A 15,009-nucleotide genomic window follows, 5' to 3' on the forward strand; every position below is an offset into this window, starting at 1 on the left:
TCTACACACAAAGTACTCATTAACAGTAATCAGGAAGTCACCAGTGAGCCTTTAGGTCCTGGAGGTCCAGGAAAGCCAATGTCTCCCTGTGGAAAGAACACACACCGCTCAAACACACATCCTCAGAACAAAACCAGCCAGCGGTCATGGGCAGGAGCACACAGCCTGCAGGACCGGTGTGTATGCTCCGTTTCAGTACTCGCTAGCTTTCATTTCCAAGGCCTAAATTACCTGTTAACTGAAAGGAAACCCTAAACACCTGCAAATGTGGCAGCCCTCCAGGACTGGACATCTACTCCCCTCCGTGTGAGCTACAGTGTGGCTAATATAGGCAGTAGACTGCTGACCAGAATGATAGAATGGTTTAGACAAAACTGAGACAGTGTGGAAAATATGAATTTTACGAATAGCCGTGTAAAATTTGATTGTGCCAGTATGTGATCCAGTACTTTAATCTTATACAGCAAACCATTCTGGCTGAAATAAATGTTGGCGCTCTTAAAAACCAGTTGGGGTCTGTTCAGTCCTGGTGTGGTTGCTTTACTGCAAGGAGTCTCAACTATAAAAATACACTGTCCATTGTTCAATGGATTGTAGGATTTCCATAATTAAAATACCTATTAAAAACAGTTTTAATGTAAAATAGTATATTATATTATACTATTTCGATTTCTTAAAATTATGTTGATAAATACATTTATTAATTTTTTTATCCACTAACTTTCCCACAAATAGAGGTTCTAGATAAACTTATTGATTTGAATATAACTATTAGGTCAGGGCTGAGGAAGGATAAACTGACAACTGGCTACATGCTTTTGTCAACAGTGACCATCTGTTTGTGTTTCGTCTTTTCAATATTTGACAAATAGCTTGATATCAAATAAACGCAGGTTACTAGTAAGTGGAATTACTAGAATTACTAGTGGCCTTTTTTTTACATAGCCCACCTGCAATTTAGGGAGCAAAAGTAATGGGACAGTTGGCTGCTCAGCTGTTCCTTGACCTGCTATGTGTCTTTGCATCATTAGTTCATCACAAGAAAGCTAACAAAAGGTCTAGAGTTGAATCTGAATTTGTACCAAGCCAGTACAACAAAGATTGTCCCAATAATTTTGTATTTAAGTGTGTGTGTGTGTGTGCGTGCGTGCGTGTGTGTCTGTTTGGCATGAAGGGATTTTACCACCTTTGGGCCTACTGGTCCAGGACGACCTTCAATCCCTGGGAAACCAGATTCTCCTGGAGGACCATCAAACCCTGGGTATCCCATCTCTCCCTGCAAGTGACAGGCAAGGTCAGGACTACCCTCAGGATGTGAGTAAGAGAGAACTTTCAAATTAAATATTTTCTATCACTGTAAATTGTTGAATTTATTTTTTCTAGTTAATGTTCATATTGTATTTTGGAATATGCATAATGCTTTTATTTGCATGTTTTGTGATGACAAAGGTGTAGTCCTCATCATCCTGTGTGGATATAAAAATTGTACAGTGTGTTGATGTTACATTATGAAAAGTCTTCATTAAGTCTTCAATATATATTCATACAGCGCTATTGTTGGTTGATATTGTGATATTTGGCCAGAATATAAAACTTTAAAGGCAATTCAATTTTTAAGATGCCCATACAGCAGGCATCAACATGAAAAGATTTGGGTTTTGTGTCAGATTTGTTATAAAATGTTAGGTTTAGGGGTTGATACCTATCATTGTTCACTTTGTTATGATACAGGTTATACAAGCCTTTCTGGCTCTTTAGAAAGTGACTAAAATATTCAAAAGAGAGGACTTCGCGTTCTGAAAATTGTTAAAATGACTAAAATTACATAATTTTTCATCCCCAGAACATATTTCAAAAGGTTTCTTGAATATTAACACAATGCAAGTGGTTACTCCATTTATGAAGTAACAGCATTTTACAATGCAGGAAGTGGCCATTGAGGAACTGAAATACCATAGTTAGCCACTGGGGGGCAGACACTGCACGTAAATGGCTTTAATATAAAAATACAGAAGTCAAAGGAGAAACGGCAGTTGCCTTGTCTTAAACACACAAACACCAACCAACCCCCCCCCCCCACGCACACACACACACGCACACAAACACGCACACACACATTAACATTCCGTTTTACATACTCTAACATTCCTTTTACTTTTAATATTCTTGTCTCTCACACATCTCTAAAAAGCAATGCTGGTGTATGAATATGTCATCCAGAGCCAGTGTGCAGGTACACCACCTCTGACACAGACAGACACTGTGTGCTCTCCCAGGTACATATTTTCTACGTAAAACCCTAGTTTCACAGTAATACTATAATTCTTTGCAAACATTCATTAAACAGATAAGAGTGAACCCAGTCACACCATGTATAGGTTTTAGACGAGGGGTGGGGACCCTTGTGGCAGGAGGGGAGGGGCGGGAGTCAGACAGGGCTCACAGGATTCGGAGAAGATCCAGGGGTCAGATGTTCTGCTTACCTTGTTGCCTTTCACTCCATCACAATGACACCTGGATGCCCTGTTACAGATACACTCCTGAGAAAAAAGAACACAATCATCACTGTACATGCATAAAAACACACACTTAAAACCACACATTTCATTCATTAATTTCATTACACTTATTTGGCAGATGCTTTTATCCAAAGCGACAAACAATAAGTGCATACCAATGGTCATTGGAACAACTACAAAACACAGGTCTGATAAGGTACAATACACATTTTGTGTATTACAGTCATTCATAGCCATGAACACATTAAGTGCAGTTCACACAGTGAACATTACTCTGACCTAACCTATGCAAAGTCAAACTAGGAGGCATTACAAGCTACAACATCAAGACAATGATACAAGGCACAATAAGTGCTGGATGGAGGGGACAAGCGCACATACACTGCGTTTACATATACACGCACAGCCCATCACAAGCAGAGTCACTGCATCAGGACAATGACAGTAAAGTAACTGGAAGTACACCCTGGCAACAGAGGCAGAACCTTAAACAGTGCCACAGCGAGATCAGTTTCCTGCCTGACCCCAAAGAATAAACGTTCCACTCGAGAAACTCTGATGACGTGTCTTGATACAGCAGATACGCCAAGCATGTTTCAGAGCCTTTCCCCCCCGAGTCAAATCAACGGCTCCTTCAGACAACGCTCCAGATAGCCTCGAACGAGTGGGGTCCAAGCCCACCTATCACGGGTCGCCTTTTCAAAACTAGGTCAGACAAGAATGCGAATAATCTTATATCAGGCTCAGGACGTGCTGCTGTGATTCAGCCCGATCTCCGTGTAACAGAATCTCTCTTTGTTTACAGGAGGCCGCATGGCTCTAATGAATGGGCTCGTCTGCGCGGCGGGGAGACGGAATTATCGGCGGGTCCCTCTGTGATAGACATCGTGTCCTGCAGGTTGTTTGGGTTTCTGCAGGCATGCAACACTGACACACAGAGGATGGGGAAAGCCACAGAGAGAGAGCTCCTATCTACACTGAGCTCACACATACACACTCTGCTTCACCAGTCTCTCACACACACTCATGCACAGCAACACACTCACACACACACACTCTGTCTCACACACATGCAGACACACATATACACTCTTCTCCGTCTGTCTCTCAAACACACTCACACACACACCCTGTCTCACACACATGCAGACACACATATACACTCTTTCTCCGTCTGTCTCTCAAACACACACATGCACAGCAACACACTCATACACACAGTCTCACACACATGCATGCACACATGCAGACATTCATATACACTCTTTCACTCTCTGTCTCTCAAACACATACAAATGCACATCAACACACACATGCATGAATGTGGACACACATAGAGACTAACACAAAGGGCAAAGGCACAGCTATTTACAAAAGTCTTTAAGCCAGGGGTTAGTCCTTGCAGGTGCAGAAAACAAATAGATGTTTGCAGGTGTAATATGTCAGTAAATCTCATCAGAAGAGATGAATGTGTTCAGGAGATGACGGGTGAGGAGCGCATGGGAGAAGAGTGCTAAAGCGCAGAGCATTCCCTTGGGAAAAGCTAAGCTGGAACATCAGGTAAGGTGCTGGACTGTCTCTGAGCTATAACACAAATAAGAATACATCTGAACAACAACTTCCTTCATATGCAATTATTTTAAGAATACATAAGACATAAAAAGGAACTTTTCACTTAGTGCTTGCCAGGTTTCAAGCTGTGTGTGTGTGTGTGTGTGCGTGTGTGTGAGTGAGTGAGAGAGAGCGAGACAGAGAAAAAGCATGAGCATGTGTGTGCATGTATCCATATAGATTATGCTTTTGCATATAATGCACAGTGGTTCACCAGCTACTACAGGGGTGTGTGCATATTTACGGATGTGTATCTGTGTGTGTGTGTGTGTGCGTCAGAGGGAGAGCAAGAGAGGGAGAGGGATAGAGAGGGGGACAGAGAATGAGGGAGAGAGAGTGATATAATCTGTATGCTCAGGAGCCCCAGATTCTGAGATACTTAGATAAGCACCATCAGATACAGACCTGCAGACACCTGGGACATGCTGGGGAGACGGAATCTGAGAGAGGAAGAGGGAGAGAGAGAGGGAGAGAGAGGTATAGAAAGGGGAAAAAGAAAGGAAACTAGAGAATAAGAAGAAGAAAAAGAAGAGAGAGAGACATAGCTCAGGAGGTAAGAGCGGTTGTCTGGCAGTCGGAGGGTTGCCGGTTCGATCCCCACCCTGAGCGTGTCAAAGTGTCCCTGAGCAAGACACCTAACCCCTAACTGCTCTGGTGAATGAGAGGCATCAATTGTAAAGCGCTACATAAATTCAGTCCATTTACCAGAGGTAGCAGGAGAGCAATACTTACATTAATAGCGTAGAACATCCTAATCAGAACTATTATGGCACAGTGTGGAATCATGCTACAGACACATCGCGTGTGTGTGTGCGTGTGTATAATATATGAATACATATGTATTTATTGATTTGATTCCTACTAGGATGACAGGAAACGCAGCAGACAGAAAACGCAGACATCTGCTGGATCTTGGGTGTGGATCTTGGATGTGGATCTTGGGTGTACTAGCTGGCACTCTTAATGCCATAGTGCAAATGAGGGCACAGTGCTGTAAGAGGCTCTGTCTTTCAGATGGTGTGTAATCCACGGTCCTGACTGCCTAGGGTCATTAATGTGAACCTATGGCACTTATCAACAAACAGAGTTTGGGGTTCCCTGGTAATTTAGCCATATCCTCAATCTGGCCATTCCAGCCATCCCCTGTCCTGATGAAAAAGTCAAATGCCCCCCTTTTCAGCAAATGAATGATGGTTCTCTGTGCATTTGGGGGGGGGGGGGTGGCAATGCCTCAGTGGCTAAAGCTACAGGACCATCCATCACACTACTGTAAAGTGCTTCCTAAGGTGCTATATAATGCATTTCTTCATCGTGGCCCACACCCTTTCCCCACCAAGAGCAATGCTGGATTCCAGCAGAACAGTCAAAGTGGGTCCAAAAATGTGTCCCACAAAAAGCAGATCTTCTGATAAACTCATAATATTCCCAATGTGTTGGCAAACAAAAAACACTTTTCAGGCCCATACCATAACTTCAAAGCCAAATGTGAATGCAGTCAATTCCAAAACAAGTGGAAAGGCAGCATATGAGCTAGAACAGGCCTTCGGCCAGCATGCAGGCACCTGCTCTCTGAGCATGCTCAGACAGGTCTGCTCCTGCCTCTCCAGACGTCCGCCAACATCATCCACAGAGATCACGTCTGCACCCTGTTACCCTTCATGTCATCACCCTCTCATCCCCCAACATTCTTACTCTATCACCTTCTCGAAGCCTCATCCTTTAACCAGTTCTACCGTCCTGTAGGTCTTCATTTCAACCCATGCCACACCTGATTCTACTAGCAGTTCAATGAGATCTCCAGCTGTAGAATGAGGTGTGCTTTGTTAGGGTTGGAGTGTAAGCCAGCAGGATGGTAGATCTCCAGGAACAGGGTTGGGCGGCCCTGTGCTACGCTACCCTCTCACCTCTGGTGGCGTGGCACTAGGAGCCCCACTAAAGCCGTAACCCTCATCCCTCATACCATGTTTGTCCACCGGGGGCAGCATAAGAGGCCTTAAATACTGCAGCGATGTGCTCCTCTGTGACCTGAGCTGCAGTCAGGGTTATGGTCACGGTCACGGTCACGGTCAAAACGTGCAGCCTGAGCCCCTCAGATGTTCTTATCAGGAGGAGGGAGAATGAGCAGAAGGGGAGCGAACCCCGCAGGCAGAGGGGGGCGGGGTGGGGGGGGTTTCTTTGATCTGCCCGCACGCGGCTGTGTTTTGAAATGCCATCCAGTAAGTATGTTTTCAGGAACTGTGAAACATTCGAGCCAAAGCGGCGCAGCCCCGCGTCGTCTCACAGCTCGCGGCCGTCGCTGCGTCTGGGCGGTGCTGCGGAGTGTGAGCAGCTCTTACAGCGAGCGTGAGGTCAGCTGCACTGTGAGGACAGAAGACCGCTGCAGTGCAACACAGCGTCACGTGAGTGCTCCTGCATCCTCACTGCTCTGCATGCTGGTTATGCTGTGTTTGATTTTCTACTGTTCATGTAAATGTGACCTACTGTTAATGGCGTTACAATATTTGATTAGCAAACACTATCTCCCGGAGCTGCTAAAGCAGTGGGTGATGTACCCCATGGCCTGAATCCTGACTGTGCCTATGCTACTGTGGCCAGTAGCCCCACAGGCTAGTGCCTGGCTGGCCAATTACATAGTGAGGGCTTCAGTTGATTGTCCACAACCAGGGGACCAATGGGGTGCCTGCAGTTTGCTCCACTTGGGTCCTGGAGTTCTGGTTGGTAGGCCTGTTGAGGGCCTCTAGAATGTACTTTCCTGAGCTACCAGAGGATGCCACAGCAGGCCTCAGAGTAGAACAGAGTAGGGCATTTAAACAAAAATCTATGATAAAAAAGAACACCTGGATATATCACAAAGAACACTGTTCGAGACACACTGATCCAGACTGTCACCCAAACAACATTTATTTCTTGAAAAAGGCCCAGCTGAATGAATGAAATCTGCTGGAGAGATATGGCCATTACGGGGCAGACTAAACATGCGCCCTCTCCGCCCAGAGCACGCCATCCACAGCAGACAAACACCATGTGAACAAACAAACCTCAGCAAAAGCCAACAAAAGCCTACATTGTCTCAGATTCTCAGCATGTTTACTTGCTTACTCTTCTTTACTGTTGCACAGAAAATAATGAAGATTTCCTGTATCCAGGGACGTAAGGAGAAACCCTGCAACAGCTCCTGTCCTACACACCACTGAAATGCACACACACACACACTCAGCACTCTGTAACGCACCACACATACCAAATCACACTCTTACACACGCAATTACGTTATTGGAACAGGAACAGTCATGCCTTCAATTACACGCACACACACTCTCAACACACACACACACACACAAAATCTCACTTTAACACAACGTATACACCGAACTCCTATGCATATACAACCTACAACCAGCTACCATGAAATTATACATAGTTAGCATTTATTCTGACTGACACAAAGTGTGACCATACCCTGAAATTACACCATGAAACCAGCACGGTCATGTCTCTGAAATATTAGCAGTTAAAAACACCCAGTTTAGAGGTCTGTCTGTGGGGTTTCTGGCTAAATGGCAGTGTATGGTAACACAATGGAAGCAGTTGGTCCGGCGAAGGCCGCTGTCAGGTGCAGAAGCTTCTTCTGTATGCTTGTGTTATGATTTCAGAGCAGTATTCCTTATTGTCTGCTGAATAGGTGCGCTTATCCAGGACAACGTACAGTACAAACCAACCTTACACCTCGAGTCTCAGATTTAAACACCTGTTTTCCCCCTCCGCTGGCAGGAGGTACATACCTGGCGCAGGGTATATTTATATTTTCATATATCCACAGAGCCCGCTCGCAGACGGTACAGCAGGGCTGTCATTTGCATATGTTTAGGGGCGGGACTTGCTCCCACACTGGGGGGGAATTCTGAGACCAGACAGGATAATTTGCATTCATGACTGTTTTTCTTTCTTTCATTTGGTCGGTTTGTTTTAAAAGGGGAGTGCTGGGCTTTCCTGTGATAATGATACTCCGGGGTGAATACAGCAGCTTTTCAGCTTTTTTTTTTTTTTTTTTTGTTGAGAGGAGAGATAAGAAACATCTCATTTACTTCGGAGCTGCACCAGTTACCATAGTACCACTTCATTTTCACTATTTACACCAGCATTACATCACTGCATTCAAAGAGCTTTATTGGCTTGAAAGTAATGAAACACTATTGGCAAAGCCAAAGCGTTGATACGCAGGAATGACTGAGATTCAGCATTTGATTGGCTACAATAGGCGAGATGTAGGGATATTTTAGATACAGTTGCTCAGACCCCCTCGCCACAGCTGGGGCAGTTATTCCCTCACCCATGATTTAGAGTGTTTCTTCATGGTTTAGGTAGGGAAAATCAGGAAGTGGTTTTATGATTTCACATTGGAATGTTTTCACTGTTACATTACGGTAGGATAATACCAGTGTTAAAGCAGTAATTACACCTGAACTAAAGTCATCACTCATCAAACCCCCCCTCCCTCTCACCTAGCCCTTCCTCTTTTCCTCTCTCTCTCTCTCTCTCGTACTCTCTAGTGCTCTCTCTCTCTCTCTTATACTCTCTCTCTCTCTCTCTCTCTCATACTCTCTCTCTCTCTCTCACTCGTATGAATCTAGCGGCTTTTCGGAGAAAAAAATAATTAGGCGCAGGGTAGAAAGGTGAGCAGGAAGTTTGGATGGTATCAGAGTGTTTCTGCACAATGGCCGCATACTTGAACCGAACCCAAGAGGTGATGAATAGAAAACATTCAGATAAACACGTTCCCTCTGCACACCCCCAGCGTGTCGGCTCATGAGTCTGGCAGGCTCAGCGCTCCCCGTGCGGAGCCGGGGGAACCTGCACCCTCCCCCCCCCCCCCCCCACCTCCCGCTGCGCGCTAATCCAGCGCAAACGCACTGGCGCGTTCGCTCAGACTGACTGCGGACCACGCTTCAGGCCGGCGCTGCTTCCTCTGCTCCCCATGGCCCGCAGGCCGCTGTGGACTCACCCCCCCTGCTCGCCATGAGCCACAACCCGTTAACGGTGCTCGCACTGGGAGTTCGAGGAAGGACGCGGGTCCGAGACGTCCTGGTTGTTCTCACCCCCTGAGAAGGGCCCTGCCTCCAAGGTTTGGAACACCCCCCCCCCCCCTTTTGCTTTGTCCCGCTCCAAGCCCACCCTGGCCCCAGGGTGGAGATGCACTGTGATGGTGTGCATGCCTGCACTCAGTCGCGGGGCCCCTCAGTGAAACCAGGCAGAAATAAAGCGCGCTGCTCTGCTAGCCTGCAGTCTGCTGGACACCAGGGGGGAACTCAGGGCAGAACAGGAGGGCAACAGGGTGAGAGCGGGGCGCCAGGGTGAGAATGTGGGGACAGCCCTGTAAGAAGGACGGGTGACAAGGCGGAGAGGGTGGGTGTCTGGTAGTGAAAATGGAGGTCCGGGAGCATGGTGGAGGCGGCACAGGGAGCAGCGGGTGATTTGGGAGAGATAAGAGGGCAATGGGGCTTACCCTGTGCAATGAGAGGGCAATAAGTTGAAATATTTGGGAGAGGGGTAGGGGAGGGGGCTTGCAACTCTCTTCTCTCACATTATATCTTACTCATATCATTCTGGGACTGAATCTGTGTCTGTACTCATTGTGTATTACGATAAAAAAAAGTTATTATCATCAATTATTATTATTATTACATAAACACATTTAGAAATAAAAATCACTAAGATCACAAAACCAAAGAGAGCTCCCATGTATGAGTGTCTGAGCACACGTAGGTGTTGTATTAAGCTAGTGCTGCACCACAGGCCAAACTAGTCTGCTTGTCTATGGGCAGTCATTCCATTGTTACCGCTGAATGCTAGAACATTCTAAATTTCCCAGTGCACTCGGGAATTTAGTATTAATTTAGTTATATTTCTAGACCCCGTTTTGAGGACTAATTACCAGATCTAGTGCTTCTGCTAGAATGGTCATATAATGGCTTCTAAGAAACATCCCATGGAGCTGCAACAGTTACTCCACAATTTACACTGTATATACACCACATGCACCACCGTTACATCACTGGATAGGATAATAGAATAATACCAGTGTTACACTAATAATAACACCTGAACAGAACTAAATTCTATTTTTTTGTTTTCTCTTTTCTGTTTTCCCTCTCACCTGCGTGATTAAAAGCATCTACCTATCAGACATAAACTAAAATAAATGTGTAAATGTAATCTAATAATATGTATAAACTTTGATAGAGTGTTTTTAACTCTAATGGTGTCTCGTTTTGACTCTGTGAGAGTTGATTTAACACTGCAAGAGTTACCCAGTAATTTTGCTGTGCACTATGCTCCCATCAAGCCAATCACCATCTCTGCTATCTCCGGACTGCTCTCTCTCTCTGTGTCGATCCGTCGCTGTCTCTGTCCCTCTCTCTCTCTCTCTCTTTCTCTCTCTCTCTCTCGCTTTAGTTTTATTTCCTTCAACAAATTCCATGAGTATTTTCTAAAGCTGTGTTTCCGCTGTGAAAGTCGAGGTCAGCTTTCATCTCATAGAATCTTTGTATCCCATTGTATCCCCTCCCCCACCCATACACACAATCACATAGACACTCGCACAAACATTCATGCAAAACACACACACACAATATTTTACTTTCTCTCTATTTTTATCCCTCTTTGATTCTCTCACAAAGCTGGGCTAGAGCAGCAAGCAACTTCAGACTGTGTCCGTTGAAAACAAAGATTAAGTGTTATTTTAAGTTTAAGTACTATATTGCATACAAATTGAATCATAATCCTTTTCAATTCCATGGGCAATAAAGAAGCTCTTTGCTCAAAGCAAACTTAGAGAAATGATAGTCGAACTGTGAATTATTACGCTTATTCCTGGGTTTGTGAATTATTACGCTTATTCCTGGGTTTGCTTGTATTGCGGTAATAAGAAAAGAACTTCAGAAAATCACAGCAGTAGTAGCACCTCAAATGATTCCTCTCTCGCACTATGCACTATTCTTTACCAGCAATAAATTATTTGTAAAGATGGCAGAAGTATAGTGATACCTTTAAAATTTTACACATGAACAGTCAGTAAAAACAAGTAGTATAAATGTGATCAACAAAAGTTCTAATACGTATAAAAAGTATATTCTGGTGGTCATTCAGTGACCTTCAAGTCATGGCAGGTTAAAAAAACTCCTTTGTCAGCACGGAGAGATGTTCTCTTTCACTTTCTCGCTCTCACACGCTCTCACACAAACACAGTTGCACACACAGTTCCCTCTCAGTGATGAGTCTGTTTACACCAGCGGGAGAAGACTGACCCAGATGTCTGAGGGAGATAATCTGCCCGTAAAACAACTACTGAACAGCAGACAACCTGCACCCTTTCACACCAGCAACTGCAACCCCAGACCCAACCCCATTCCAGACCGCTAATGAGTAGTACACTAGAGTGTGTCGAAAAGAGGTTCAATGGTTTTGTTTTATGCAATCAATAGTTGAACAAATAGTTAATAGGTCGGTGTTTATTTATATTCAACAGTTTGCAAAATATTATTCTTTTTTTCTTTTTTTACGAGGACCATTTCAAAAGTACTTCTTTTGTTTGTAAGAGGACTTTATGGTAAATTGCTCACTTTAAACTTTTTTATGATTAGCTCAATGGCTTCCCTTTACTTGATTCTATTATTATGATTAGCCCATGGGCTGCCTTGCTAAATATTCAAGTTTCCTTTTCTTGTTAGTCACCTAACCCTGTCTGTCTCAAAAAAGACCGAATCAACTAAACACTTCGATCAGACCCCGACCCCCAACAACTGCAGAAAACTGGATGCATAGAAAACTCGTCATGCATTGAAGGTATTAAATAGTAGAGTGGGTGTGTGGTAAAACAGGTGTGTCATAGGGCAGTTGAGCAGTGAATCAGGTGTGTAGTAAAGGGGGCGTTCTGTAGGCTGTGTGTGCAAGGCAGACGTGCGATAGGAAAAAATGGATGTGCAGTAAAATAATATGCATGCGTGTTAAAGCCTATGTGCAGTAACCGATGTCGTCTGAAGTGGTCTCGCCGTGGTTCTTCTGTGCAGTGGGTGCGCAGTGCGGTCACAGAGAAGAGGAGTGGGAGTTATCACTGCTGCCGCACTGCAAAGTGGGTGTACAGTACACAGCTGCCATGGGTGTGACAGTGCTCTAGGAAAACAGGAGTCTGGAATCTGTAGCTGTCTAGATTTGCACACCATTAAGTGGGCGTGGCGTGGCACTATTAACCAGTCAAAATAATGTCCTCCTGAGTCTCTTGCAGAAAAAAAGTTTAAGCATTTAAAATTTTTTGAGATAATACAATCGTGTCTTTGATGACAAGATCATGAAATATTATTTATTTTATTGAACCTCCTTTGTAGTGCAGGTTTCAGCATAGCAGTATATCTGGTTCTTGAGATTAACACGCGTGTCCCCTATAGGGGACAAAAATGATTTGCCGGGTCTCAGGAGAATATTCCGCACTCCTGCAGAACTGCAGGAATCAGGAACAAGGGAGGGTTGATCACTGTTTCGTTGTGGCCATCGCATAATGTCATTACACAGCAAAAGCAAACATTGCGCACGATCCATGTTGAGTGACGTCAATTTTTTGTCACAAGGGGAGTAAGCATCTTCTATCAACACACCTCTGAATCAACCCGTACGACGTCATAAATAAATGAATACAGTCAAAAAAAAGAAACGGCAGAACAGGTACAAAAAACCATATTTGTCCATAAAATATATAAGTAAAACACCAGGTAGCTTTTGTGATATAGCCTATGTGAAAAATTCCTGTCACTAGGTGACCCATCCATCCCGCAATTCTAGATTTCCTTATATAACATAACGCATTACCTCACAGGTACCGTTTCTTTCCTTTCTATGCATATAAGACTCATATTTAACTTAGTGCATTTGAGTTCATTACGTTTTATGTTTCTGTTGTTTAGGTCAGAAACGCGTCTATGACTAAACATCAATAGGTAGACAATTAAAAAACAATTTAGTTAAGAACAGGCAACTCAATCACCCATCACTGAAGGGGAATGGATTTGCAGCGTTGCCTACCTTACGCTCGACGTGAAATTAAACATTGACACAATAAATTACATTTAAAGTTAAAAACTATCTAACCCCAATGGTCTATCGCTCGCACATCCCTTGTCCTGACTGTTAAGTGAATCCACTGAACTATTATTAATGAATTGTGCAAATGAAGCAACTTCCCTGTATGCGTGTTTATGTGTGTGCGCGTGAATTTGAATAAATTATATTGATACTCACATTCTCCGAGCGCACTGTTGCTGGAATCCCACAACACCAAAGCCCCAGCAGAAAAACGCTAAATGCGATCGGTGAGTGGACTGCACGGATCATTTCAGGGGGCCCTCCACACGCAATTTACGTTACTGTTCACCAAGTCACCGAGGAACTGAAAATTGTGCGTAATATTCTGACAGCCCGATCAAGACAGTTGATGCCCCTTTTCTTGAGATCAGTGTTATGTCCCCATTCACGCCCGAAAGAAATTCCCATAGTACTTAAGAGCAAGCATCTGTTTTCACCTGAAACAGGTATTTATGGAATAAAATTAAAGTATTAGCTTAAGGAACATCCAGGCATTGAAAATGTTTATACTGAGGGAACCAGTCCGCTCAAACCGTCGTACATAAGATTAAAAGTTGCGTTCATTATGCTAAAGAGTTTGCTGCGTTTACCGTAGTACCTACTATATATCCTCAGAAAACGAAACCTTGAATTTATGGAATCTAATTAATTTAATTGAATGTCTGTTATGGATTTTAAACTGCGGAACCGCGATTATTAACATTAAAAACAAATTGTTCGTGTTTATTTTCATATAATATATAAGAACCCACTTCAAGTTACTGTATATCGCTTTACCAATGAAAATAGTGCTCACGTACGGTAATTACGGTAAACTCTTGAGGCACCGCGGCATTGTCGGCACTTGTAAAAGTTTCGAATTCGGTATGTTATAGTAAGTTTAATGCTGGTTGGTTTGGCGCTTTGTTCTTTAATTTCTAGCGTGGGGATGAAGCCATTATTGGAGGAGCAAGGATTCTAGAGGTGAGCTCTTCTTTCATCTTAATCTTCTGGGATAAATAGGACATTTTACCCGGATAAACGGCAAGTGTAGCCGAAAGGGCTGTCACTGAGTCAGACTTGAACTTGCACGGCATCCAGTCGCTTTTAATTCGGTGCATCGGTTAATTCTAATCTCTGGGTTCTTACTGCTGCATGTGCGTTAAATCAATCTTTGGGCCATTTAAATGGAATGGGTAATAGGTAATAGGCAAAAGTCTGACTGTGCGTCACACGCATTGGGGTGTTTAAAATGACACGAATTAATATTTATTCTCATAACTCTCAGAATTCTATTTTGTTAAAATTCAAAACTTAAACGTAGCATGAAAAATGTTGGATTACAACTAATGCTTTGCATCTGTGTATACTGCGTACATGTATCATGACATTTAATTTTATCTATAATTACTTTGAATACGGGCTTGTCCGCATACTATTGCTTGTTTTCAGCCTATTTGTTTTATTTTCATGTTTTTGCACTATAATGGGTGAGCAGTGCCGGCGCTAGTGTCCTTTGGGCCCGTATGCAAAGCGTGTGAAATGGGCCCTCCACAAAGAACAATATTGGGAAATTACCGAAAAGAGTTAACCATGACGTAAAGTATATGATCCCTTTAAATAGAGCTACAGTATCTCCGCTTTGACGTTAGCGTATGTACCAGAATGCTTTTGAAAGCAGTCACGCAATAATCTGGTTACTTTCAGTGGTGCATTTGGTATTTTTTTAGTGGAGGAACGCTATTTTAATTAGGTCATCACACATCGC

At 43.7% G+C, this 15,009-nt stretch overlaps 2 protein-coding genes across 2 annotated transcripts in view; one reads left to right on the forward strand and one right to left on the reverse strand.

Annotated features, from left to right (window-relative positions):
* col4a3 (collagen, type IV, alpha 3) overlaps positions 1 to 13,917 on the reverse strand; it is a 38,204-nt gene extending 24,287 nt beyond the window's left edge. The window contains exons 1-4 of the mRNA XM_064303305.1: positions 13,419 to 13,917; positions 2,484 to 2,540; positions 1,187 to 1,276; positions 42 to 86 (exon numbers count right to left, since the gene is read on the reverse strand). Coding sequence (XP_064159375.1) covers positions 42 to 86; positions 1,187 to 1,276; positions 2,484 to 2,540; positions 13,419 to 13,511 — 285 coding nt within the window. The 5' untranslated portion in view covers positions 13,512 to 13,917. The remainder of the gene's footprint in view (positions 1 to 41; positions 87 to 1,186; positions 1,277 to 2,483; positions 2,541 to 13,418) is intronic.
* Positions 13,918 to 14,072: 155 nt separating this feature from the next.
* Positions 14,073 to 15,009, forward strand: part of col4a4 (collagen, type IV, alpha 4) — a 44,181-nt gene continuing 43,244 nt past the window's right edge. The window contains exon 1 of the mRNA XM_064301403.1: positions 14,073 to 14,225. The gene's annotated coding sequence lies outside the window, so the exon portion shown is untranslated. The remainder of the gene's footprint in view (positions 14,226 to 15,009) is intronic.

Source organism: Anguilla rostrata, chromosome 12 (genome assembly GCF_018555375.3).
Source record: "Anguilla rostrata isolate EN2019 chromosome 12, ASM1855537v3, whole genome shotgun sequence".
Taxonomy (NCBI): domain Eukaryota; kingdom Metazoa; phylum Chordata; class Actinopteri; order Anguilliformes; family Anguillidae; genus Anguilla; species Anguilla rostrata.